Consider the following 12,502-nt stretch of genomic DNA (forward strand, 5'->3'; position numbering starts at 1 on the left):
AGAGTATCTTTCCACACAGCAGCAGTAATGATACTGAGCCTGATGTAGCCGAAATGACATTCTGTGCATTAATGAACGAAATGTAAAATATAAAACTCCTACCACCAAAAACTGCAAATCATCCTGTAGTACATTCATGGATTCATGAAATCCAGAAAAAATAAATTCCACCTCAAGATGTAAAATAAATGTTTGTAATGTGCATTTGGCTGCTTCGCTCATACTCGTAACTACACATACTTCATGTGGCCAATCATACAATTTTTTTTCTATAGGGAGGCACAAATAAGTAGTATTTAGTAGTACATACTAAACACTTTCCTCCAATGCCAGACATTAAAGGGAACCTGTCACCAGCTTTTCCCAACATAAAGTACAGCAACCACCTTTAAGGCCTCTTTCACAGTATTCTAATAAGCGGTTTGCAAGTCTCCAATCCAATCTGCATAGAACAAAAAATAACTTATTAACCCCCACCAACTAAGTCCATTTGATGGAGGTTGCTGGTCTTGATCTGACCCCTCCTTTCTCATCACAATCGCTGTTCTCCTGCTTGCTTCATGTGGAAGACGTGTCCTACGTCATCCACACCGTGTCCCCCAATCGCACTCTTGCACAAGCTAACAGAGGACAAAGCACAGTACTGTAGTGCGAATGCGCCAGGAAAGGCCAAAGAGCGCAGATGAGCAGGAAGTACAGCCGGCGCAGCGCACCATAGGACTCTGCTCTGCCCTCAGCAGAGAAAATCAGAAAATCAACGTACGCCTGCACAGGAGTATGAATGAGGGACACTGGATGATGTAGGATGCGCCATTCACATGAAGCAAGCAGGAGGGCGACGATTATGACGAGAAAGGAGGGGCCGGATCAAGACCAGAGACGCCCTTCGGACTGGACCGTATGGGGGATAATAAGAGCTATTTTTGCACTATGCTGAGGGCATTGGGGACTAACTGCTTACTACAATACTTTTAAAGAGGCCTTAAATGTGGTGGTCGAACTTTATCGTGGGAAACCATAGTGACACTTTCCCTTTAATGGTGAGGGAGAATTCCTCTATTATACTGAAAGTACACCCTAAAATACAAAAAGGTACTAAATTCAAGTTAAACCAGACTAATAATTGCAATAGAGTTGGCATGATATGCACTCGTCTGCATGAATTCCCATCAAGTTTTTCAGTTTTCCTAGAATCTCTCTATTTTAGTGAAACCAAATTTGTTGAAATCAGCTCATTCGAACGTGTGTATGTATAAAATATGGAAAATAGATTGAAAACCTAATTGGAGATAGGGAATGACAAAGTGTATATGTTGAAGCTAGAAGAAGTAACAGCTAAAATACCACCATAAAAAAATATATATATAAGTACATACCAATAGTTCGACAAATATTAATGTACAAGTCAGAGTTGGGATCCCAGTCATTCACCAAGTATCCACCGGAGGTCTTTATGAGTGGATTCAAGTCGTGTTTCTTGTAATCGGAGTCAAAAACGTAGCACGGTACCTGGCCAAAAACAGATGGGGTATATTACTTCACAAAACAGAGGTTTACTCCTTCTATTATAAAGCTTTCCTTAAAGGGACTATACCCATTTTAGAGCAGCAGGTTGATGGTTGAACAGCCTTTGAAAGAACATTAGTTTCAGTTCAGTGTAGTCATACATGTTCAATTACATTGGGATGAATAATGACCACAGTATTGCTCAAAAGAATGTTTGTTATAGAAGGAAAATCTTTTCCATGATCCAATTTACCATCCCTGGCATATACATGCCTTTCTTTTTAAATACATAGACAAGTATGAAATAGATATATACCGTATATATCTATGGATCACCTAAGTTCAGCAGATTCTGTTGGTGTCCTGATTCACCACATTGACTAAAATGGAGCAAAACATTGGGGGAAAGAAAAAAAAAAAAAAACACAGATGTGAACGAAGCCTTACATGTGCATAAAGAACATCAATGTTAAACTGGATAATGGCTGCTCAGACACATTAGCTTCATGTCACCGGATACCGATGCGTACATAAGCCATCTAACTTTCACCTACTGGGAATATGATACTTCCATATGCCCCTTCCTTAGCCCTAACACAAAGATCTCCTCCTTTCCACAAACAAGTATGAATCTCAGACCGTGCCAAGTATCACGGCTCTGTTGTTGGGAATCCAGGGACTCCTTCCCTGTCCCTAATGCTAGGGGTGCACTAGCTATCCCTGTTCCCCGGATTACTTCTGAAGGTAAAATCGCCGGGGCCACGTACCCTGTTGAGCTCCTGAATCCGCTCTCAGTCTGTTTCCTCCCCCCACCCAGGGAAGAGGGGAGTAGTAGTGTATGGCAATACACCAACCAGACATTCAAGATAATAAGAACAGGGATAAAGGAAAATACCGATCATACAAATATATGTACACAAATAACAGAGGGAAACACCGGGGAGTGGAGGATGGGGGCAAAAACAAAGTAGGAGGAGAGGATTTGCACACAACCAAAACCACGCAACAATCTCAGATAAATCCACCAAACACCTTCTCAAACAACACTCCACCAACTCCTAACCATGCAGCAATGAATCTAGCTCTGAAAATGACTGCTAGCCGGAGTCCAGTATACATAGGAGAGGGGAGTGGTTAACACTGAACAGCTGAGAACCTTAATGCAGGTAAACTTCCAGGAGCCCTCAACTGAGCAGATTAACCCCTGCCCTGCTATAAGAAACCTGCACTGTTTAATATGAAGGAGAAGTGCTTCTAGTCTGTGCAGGAGTAGGAGAAATCAGACACCGCGGTCTTCTGGCTCCTCTCTGTCACAGTAAACCCGTGACACCATGTTTGTTTATTTAAGGGTGGGGGGAAATAGAGAATGTCGCATGTAAAAGATAGCCTCACAACATGCTTAGACCACAAATTGTCCTGACACAAGGGTTAAATGCTCCCATGGAATACTATTAGACTGACTTGTTAGAAGAGTGTCCGCTACACACTTACATCTGTATAATCTTTACCTCACCTCAAAGAGGTGAAGCGAAGAGTATAAGAAGCAAGTCTTGCATAGCCTAGGAAGGAAAAATTAAATTAAACTCTTGATTTTTTTTTAAAGTTACATACAATTCTGGATTATAATCTCCAGTTTCTTTTTGTGGGTGGGGCATAGCAGGGGTGTGGTTATCCACAGCCAATCAGATGTTCTATAATATAGAGCAGAAAGCGGAGTAAATTATAGCAGACATCAGCGTCAGAGTGTACCTGGAGAGGACTTCTGATCATACTACTATTTTTTTTTGTAGGACTGGTCAATCACACATGGGAAGGCAAGAGAGGATACAGGGTATTAACCCTAACTTCCCCTCCTGCAGTGGTCAGTCACCACAGAGATACGCTGGATGCAGAAGGCAAGGAAAGGGGTTAACCCTCTTACATCCAGAGGAACTAGACTTAATGTTGACACACTTTTTTGATTTAAACATTAACTTTATTTAGGATGTGCAGAACAAGAATGCAATATTAAAGGGGTTTTCCCAGAACAAAACTTGATTTTAAATTAATAGATCTTGGAATATTAATAACTTCCACAATTGGATGTGTTTAAATAAAATGTTCCTGCGCTGAGATAATCTTATAAATGTGCCCCTGCTGTGTGCTGTGTAATGGCTGTGTGACCGTGCAGGAACATGGTCTGATCATACCACAGCTCCTGGGCAGGGGAGAAAGCAAAAGAGTATACAGACATTACAGCAGGTGACTGCAGCTGATTCCTTCTTTGAAGTTAAACATTGTTTAAAAACAGGCAAGGAAATGTTTTACCTGACAAAAAGAATCAGCTGTGATCCTGTGCTGTATTGTCTTTTGCTTCCTCCCTGCACAGAAGCTGTAGTATGATCAGACTATGTTTCGTACACTGTCAGACACAGCCATTACAGAGGGGCACATTTATAAGATTATCTCAGCACAGGAATATTTTATTTAACCCCTTCACAACCTTGGGTTTTGTCGTTTTTGCTTTTTCGTTTTTTGCTCCCCTTATTCCCAGAGCCATAGCGTCTTTATTTTTTGGACAATATGGCCGTGTGAGGGCTTATTTTTTGCGGGACAAGTTGTACTTTTCAACGCCATTACTAGTTTTACCATATCGTGTACGGGAAAACGGGAAAAAAATTCCAAGTGCGGTAAAATTGCAAAAAAAGTGCAATACCACAGTTGTTTTTTATTTATTTTTTTTACCACGTTCACTGAATGCTAAAACTGACCTGCCATTATTATTCTCCAGGTCATTACGAGTTCGTAGACACCAAACATGTATAGGTTATTTTATATTTAAGTGGTGAAAAAAAATTCCAAAATTTGGTAAAAAAAAAACTAAAAAAAAAATAGTGCCATTTTCCGAGACCTGTAGCGTCTCCGTTTTTCGTGATCCGGGGCTGGGTGAGTACTTATTTTTGCGCGCCGGGCTGACGTTTTTATTGATACCATTTTGGGGTAGATCCGATGTTTTAATCGCCCGTTATTGCAATTTTGCGGCGACCAAAAAACGTAATTCTGGCGTTTAGAATTTTTTTCACGTTACACTGTTTACCGATCGGATTAATTCTTTTTTTATATTGATAGATCGGGCGATTCTGAACGCGGCGATACCAAATATGTGTATGTGGGGGTTTTTTTTTATATATTTTATTTTGAATGGGGCAAAAGGGGGATGATTTAAACTTTTATATTTTTTTATTTTTTTTTATATTTTTAAAAACATTTTTTTTCACTTACTGCATGCTTCAATAGTCTCCATAGGAGACTAGAAGCAGCAGTTGTCTGATCGTCTCTGCTACATACAGGGGATCAGCAGATCCCCAGCATATAGCAGAAATGGTCCTGTGCTATGAGCGCCGACCACTGGGTGGCGCTCATAGCGACGAGATCATGACAACCACAGGCGTCTGCTGCAGACCCTGGGTTGTCATGCCCACCCATCGGTGACCCGCGATCACGTGAAGGGGTCGCCGATGGGCGGGGCTTATGACGCGCAACCCAGAAGCGCGCGTTAAATGCCGCTGTCGGAGATTGACAGCGGCATTTAACATGTTAACAGCCGCGGGTGGATCGCGATTCCACCCCCGGCTGTTGCGGGCACATGTCAGCTGTAAGAATCAGCTGACATGTGCTCGGTTCAGTGAGGGCTCAGCGCAGCAGCCCACACTGAACCGGGGGTATGCAAATGTGCGTACTAAGACGTCATGGGTTGGAAAGGGGTTAAACACATCCAATTGTGGAAATTATTATTATTCCATGATCTATTGATTAAAATGAACTTTCGTTCGTGGGAAAACCCCTTTAAGGATATATCTACCAATATCTTATCTAGACATTAAAGAAGTACCAGTAATAGAAAAACAATGTTTAAAGTCCATGTGTAGAAATTAGGATGACAGACACTAAGGCCAAGATCAACATATTTGTCGCCTATGTACAAGGTCCTCTGGAATTAATATAATTTATTCATACTGATAGAACATACATCGATAACACACTTTAGCACCAAGGAACAATGGAACAGAAACACTTGAACCAAGCTTTGCTCTGGCTTGTTAGGGGATATATGCAGGCAGTGTCTGTGCGACCTGAAGAGCCAACCACGGCTCCAGCAGACCGCAACTCCTGACTATTTTCATTGGCATCCCTGATGATCAAACAGCTTGTCCTACAGCTCACCCTGCACAGCTCCTGCTTAGGTTTGAGAAGCTCGGCAGCTCTGCTCTTCACTTACAGTGCCTGCTCCACCATGGGACGAAACAGTGCTGCCGAGAGCAGAAAGGGCAGGACTAAAATCATTCTAACCTCCACAAACCAATTATCAAATTCATTTAATTAAAATCACCCGGCCGTAGTATAGCCATTATAATTTAATCCAACAAAGGTTCTTTGTTAATGTAATTGTTCATACTTGTAATAAGTGAAAGACCGCAAGTACAATTGTTATTTTGGTATCCCACCATCACTTCATTTTGGGTAAGTGCACACGTAAAGTATTTGCTGTAGATATTTCTGATTTTAAAAATTAAAAGAAAAAAAAACATTTTGGCAGGAAAAACGTTGCATAAAAAAAAAATATGTATTTTTGCCACCTTTTTGATGTGTGTTTTTGTATTATAATGGGTGAGAAACCGTGAAAGAATTGATATGTTGCAGATATGAAACTGCTTCAAATCTGCAAGGAAAAAATAGCATGAGCAGGAGAGGTCAGAAGCCTCATTCACTTTGCTAGGACAGTAAAAAGCTGCATTAAAAAATATGACGTGTGAACACAACCCTACATTAGTATTAGTGTTATTATTTATTAATTTATATAGCACCATAGATTCCATGGTGTTGTACAGGAGAAGGGATTACATACCCTGGTATGTAACTAGTACAGAGGGAAGAGGACCTGCCCTTACTGGCTTACTAATAAAATTAAGAGAAAAAGACACATTGTTTGTGAGACGAATTCAAACAAAATCAACTTACCTCTTTAAGGGGCCTAAATTTATTCTTCTTGCAAGCAGCGAATGTTCTCCACTCAAAATAATGCACACATTCATCATATTTAATAAATTCAGGGGTTCCCTGTGATGAGAAAATAAATATAGCAATGTTAAAAAATAAGGTCATAAAACTTAAAAGGAGTATTCCCATCTCTAAGATCCTATCCCAATATGTAGTAGGAATATTATTATTATTATTATTATTAATATTAATAATAATAATAATAATAATAATAGCAAATGCCTCCAATTAGAAATGTAGTATAGTTCTTCTGATTTGCCAGGTCTCTTTCCTCATGTGCAGGCATTGTAGGACCTTGGGTATCCATGGTTACGGCCACTAGCTAACTACCTGTCACTATATAAGTGGTTGTAACCATGAATATTATACTACATTTCTAATTGGAGGCATTTGCTAATATTATTACACCTACTACATATTGGATAGGATCTTGGAGATGGAAATACCCCTTTAAGCTCTACTTTGGCTTATAGCCAACTAGACTTGTTATAATCATGGTTAAAAATAATAATCATTTTGTGAATGGCTATTACCTTAACCCCTTAGTGACGGAGCTATTTTTGACCTTAATGACCAGACCGAATTTTACAATTCTGACCACTGTCACTTTATGAGGTAATAACTATGCAACGCTTCAACGGATCCCAGTGATTCTGAGATTGTTTTTGTGACATATTGTACTTCATGTTAGTGGTAAATTTTGATGAATATGATTTCCGCATATTTATGAAAATATCGAAAATTTGACAAAAAAAAAGTGAAAAAGTTCAAACTTTAAATTTTTTTATTTTTATGCCCTTATATAAGATAGTTATTCCACACAAAATAATAAATAACGTTCCCAATATGTCTACTTTACGTCTGCATCATTTTTTAAACAATTTTCTTTTGTTAGGAAGTTAGAAGGGTTTAAAGTTGATCAGCAATTTCTAATTTTTCCAACGAAATTTACAAAACCATTTATTTATTTATTTAGGGACCACATCACATTTGAAGTGATTTTGGGGGCCTATATGACAGAAAATACCCAAAAGTGACACCATTCTAAGAACTGCACCCCTCAAGGTGCTCAAAAACACAATCAAGAAGTTTATTAACCCTTCAGGTGCTTTACAGTAATTATTGGAATGTGTAACATTTTACTATTTTGCCCAAAAAATTTACTTTTAGCCCAATTTTTTGCTTTCACAAGGATAACAGGAGAAAACAGACCCTAAGAGGTGTTAAGAAATCTCTCTCGACTACACAGATACACCAAGGGGCCCATATATTGTGTTTGCATAGGGGCCCTTTTCTGCTTATATCCACTACTGGTGGACGCCATGTCACATTTGGAGAATCGCTGAGGTTCCAAAACAGCAGAAACCCCCATAAAATGACCCCATTTTGGAAACTATACTTCTCAAACCATTTCCTCTAGCGGTGAAGTGAGCATTTTAAACCCACAGGTATTTCACAAAATTGTATAACATTGGGCTGTGAAAATTAAAGGGTTTTTTTTTACTAAAATGTTGTTTTAGCCACATACTTTTAATTTTCCAAAGGGATAACAGAAGAAAATGGACCACAAAATTAGTTACGCAATGTCTCTAGAGTATGACCGTACCAGATATGTGGTCAAAAACTACATAAGAGGCACAGTGCAAAGCTCAGAAGGGAAAGAGCGCCATATCGCAGTGCAGATTTGCCTGGAATGGTTTACGGATGCCACGTCAATTTGGCAGATTCTCTATGGTGTCAGGATAGCAGTACCCCCCATTATGTGATCCCATTTTACAAACTACACCTCTTAATGAACTCATCTAGGGGTGCAGTGAGCATATTGACACCACATGTGTTCCACAAAATTTTATACCATTGGGCTGTGAAGAGAAAAATAAATTACATTTTTACTATTATAATGTTGTTTTAGTCCCAGATTTTACATTTTCACAAAGGGAAATAGATTAAAATGACTGCATAAGTTGTCACACAATTTCTGCTGAACATGGCAATACCCCATATGTGGCTCTACAGTACTGTTTGGCCACAAGGCAAGGCTCGAGAGGGATGAAGCGCTATTTGCCTCCTGTAAAACTAATTTTTGTAGAATAGTTTGCGGACTCTATATACGGAGTCCCTAATTACCAGAAGAGTAGAAACCCCCCCTCAATTGACCCCAATTTGGAAAATACACCCCTCTGGGAATTCATCTACAGGTGTAGTGATTATTTTGCTAGAAAATGGATGTTGCCAATCAAAAAATGCAAATATGCCATTGTAGTGCCCAGTACATTATGCCCAGCTCGTGCTTCTGGAGACAGGCACCCCCGTAAATTAAGTGTGCTCACCTCTATATAGTAATGCTAAACAAGAGGACGCTAACTGAGGTTTGGGCACACTATGAGTCTCAGGAGGAGGGGTTTTGGGAGCGCAGATTTCACTGGATTTCTTTTGTTGGGAGCCACGTCACTTCTCCAGAGCCTTTGTGCTACCAGTAATGTGGACACCCCCAATATTTCTGTTAACAGATGCCAAAACCGAGTGAGGATTTGTTTCTTTGTAGGTTGAGTAGAAGCTTTTATTGGTGGCATTTTGGGGTACAGAACATTTTGGATCACATTTATCCTGTACCCTACGCTGACCACTTACATCGGAGTTTCCATCTAAATCTACAAAATACATGATTCTGATGAAACCCCCAATGGATCCACTCACTATAATAAGAACATTAGCCAAAGAAAGTGGTCACAATGGATACTAGTTCACAAACTGTAGAATTGTAGAATGATCTCAATATAATGCAAAAGGGTAGTACTATGCACAAATATGTAAATATGTGGTATAAGTGCTGAGGAGTAAACTAGTGGGAATCGGGTAATAATAGAAGGCCAAAATGTAGATGGTCACTCCACCCTAAATATGTGTGTGTAATATTTTTTGCTCGTTATTTTGTGTTTGTTTTTTTAATAATCATCTTAACTTTCTTTTACTTTTTTACTTATTCCCTCTATGGGACATTAAGTTTTATTATTCTGATCACTGCTCTCATGCATTGCAATGCCTGAGACCTGTGTGATTACTCAGGCAGATCGCCTGTTACACCCTGCCTATGGCTGAGTCTAACATGTCACCGTACCTGGCACATCAGGTGGTCATTGTTTGACCTCCGGGTGCCATGAGAACCATTGGCTCCCAGTGGTTCCGCCACAGGGGATGCTGATGAGGGTGGGAGAGGGAGCCTACTCCCTCTCAAACTTACAAGTGTCGCGATCGCCATCTATTGCTGCAACTGGAGGGTTAATCAGCCACGGTCAATGTAGGCACTGGCCCTGGCTGTTACCGCAGCAGCTCGAATGTCAGTTGCGCTAAGCTCCCGGCAGTGATCGCGCAGTGTAGTGCTAATATTTCAGCACTTACCCAACAAAGCATGTGATCGCCGGGAAGTCAGATTGTCTGAACGATTACAGCGAACAGAGAACGGGGACGGATGAAATAAGTCCCTGCATCTCTGTCAGTGCTGTGACAGCTGTCATCATGGAGCTGGCACTGTGTGTATTCACACAGTGACAGCTTAAAGTCATGATGGACATAGAACATCATGATGTGGGAACTGACACCAGCTCAAGTTTAAAGGGAACCTGTCACGTCCTAGCTGCTATGTACACTGCCCCCATTGCGTTGTTAGTGATGCAATGTGCATCACTAACAAGATTTTTTCATTAAAATTTCCTATACACAAGATAAGGGATAACTTTCAGATAGCTGGAGGTTCGACCACCGTGGCCCTCGCCAATCGTGAGAAACTGGGCTCTGAAGAGCCCTGGCTGAATGGAGCAGAGGTCGATAATGCGCATAAGGGCGCTGCACTCCGCAATCTCCAGCGCTCCCAATAAGAATGAATGGCACATTAGCGAGCATGATCAACCTCTGCGCCGTTCATAGCTCTCCAGAACCCCGATTCTCACAATTGGTGAAGGCCACGACGGTCCGACCCCCACCTATTGGAAAGTTATCCTCCATCTTCGTCAGACACACCCCCTCATGAAACTTGGGCGAAACTCGAGTTGGGGCATACAGGACCACAGGTTATACCACGCTGTGTGTCATGTAAGTACCACTTTGCATTTTTTTTGCTCTGCCATAAGGTAAAAAACACTTTATTAAAAGAGCATTTGGCATGTTAATGAGTAAATTAAACTAGATAAAAAAAAATTTTAGTACTGCGACAAAGTCACTGGTAAAGTGCGGGTGGGGAGATTTGTTTCCCTGAGGCTATTAGCTTCAGTGAATTAAAACCGTTAAGTTTCCTCCAGCATGTTATTTGCTGAGAGGGGTTAAGAAACCATTTGTAAAAGGTTGGGAGGTTGTTCTCCATATTTCCACCTCAGGGTGTGGTCTGAGGTTTAAATACAAGGCCTGCTGAGGCATTAGCTGTTCAGTGTATCTGGAGAGGCATACTCCAAACAGGAGATGTGTGTTCTGTGCTGACCTGAACCATGTGGAGTTGGTAACTCTGAGCAGACGGACCCCTGCTAACACAAAAATTGTGTTGTGTGTGACCAGGTTGCTTTGTTTGTTTTCCCGTTTTGCCCAAAGGGCTGTGTTTATTTTCATGGACTCAATGTTGGTTTATGCAACATTCTAATAAACCAACAAGAGATTTAAAGAGACAGCGTACCTATGTCTACGTGTGCAGCTGAGTGAGCGATCTACCACAGTACATAAAACCAATAATAGTAACATTATAGTATATTGCTTTTGGTCCATTATCAGATAACTTTGTTTTTGTATGTATTTATTTTAAATCTTTTTAATATATTTAACCCCTTTTCCCCTCAAGGTGGTTTGCACGTTAATGACCAGGCCAATTTTTTACAATTCTGACCACTGTCACTTTATGAGGTAATTTCTCTAGAACGCTTCAACGGATCCCCCTGATTCTGAGACTGTTTTTTTGTGACACACTGTACTTCATGATTGTGGTAAAATTTCTTCGACATCACTTGCGTTTATTTGTGGAAAAAAAACGGAAAATTGGTGAGAATTTAACAATTTTCAAAATTTGAATTTTTATGCCCTTAAATCAGAGATATGTCACACAAAATAGTTAATAAATAACATTTCTGCATAATTTTGGAACCACTTTTTTTTTTTTTTATTAAGGAGCTAAGGGTTAAAAGTTGACCAGCGATTTCTCATTTTTACAACAAAATTTACAAAACCATTTTTTTTTTTTTTTTTTTTTTTTAAGGGACATCACATTTGAAGTCACTTTGAGGGGTCTTTATGACAGAAAATACCCAAAAGTGACACTATTCTAAAAAGTGCACCCCTCACGGTGCGCAAAACCACATTCAAGAACTGTATTAACCCTTCAGGTGCTTCACAGGAATTTTTGGAATGTGAAAGAAAAAAAATGAACATTTAACTTTTTTCACAAAAATGTTACTTTAGACCCAATTTTTATTTTTTTTTCGCAGGGGTAACAGGAAAAAATGGACCCCAAAATTTGTTGTGCAATTTCCCCTGAGCACGCAGATACCCCATATGTGGGAAAAAAAACACTGTTTGGGCGCACGGCATGGTTCGGAAGGGAAGGAGCGCCATTTGACTTTTTGAATGTAAAATTTGCTTGAATAATTAGTGGATGTCATGTTGCATTTGGAGTGCCCCTGATGTGCCTAAACAGTGGAAACCTGCCACAAGTGACAGCATTTTGGAAACTAGATCCCTCAGGGAACTTATCTAGATGTGTGATGAGCACCTTGCACCCCCAGGTGCTTCACAGAAGTTGATTACATTGAGCCGTAAAAATAAAATGTTCACATTTTTCCCACAAAAATGTTTTTTAGCCCCCAAATTTTGCATTTTCATAAGGGTAACAGGAGAAATTGCACCATGCAGTTTGTTGTGCAATTTCTCCTGAGTAAGCAGATACCCCATATGTGGGGGAAAACCACTGTTTTACGCGCACGGC

General features: G+C 40.1%; 1 protein-coding gene across 1 annotated transcript in view; it reads right to left on the minus strand.

Moving 5' to 3' along the window:
• The window catches only part of IGF2R (insulin like growth factor 2 receptor), a 209,529-nt gene that overhangs the window by 131,830 nt on the left and 65,197 nt on the right, over positions 1-12,502 (minus strand). The window contains exons 4-5 of the mRNA XM_073672755.1: positions 6,505-6,603; positions 1,377-1,509 (exon numbers count right to left, since the gene is read on the minus strand). Of these exons, the coding sequence (XP_073528856.1) occupies positions 1,377-1,509; positions 6,505-6,603 (232 nt within the window). The remainder of the gene's footprint in view (positions 1-1,376; positions 1,510-6,504; positions 6,604-12,502) is intronic.

Source organism: Phyllobates terribilis, unplaced genomic scaffold, assembly GCF_046119375.1.
Source record: "Phyllobates terribilis strain yellow unplaced genomic scaffold, ASM4611937v1 Scaffold_3__8_contigs__length_932513732, whole genome shotgun sequence".
NCBI classification, from domain to species: Eukaryota; Metazoa; Chordata; class Amphibia; order Anura; family Dendrobatidae; genus Phyllobates; species Phyllobates terribilis.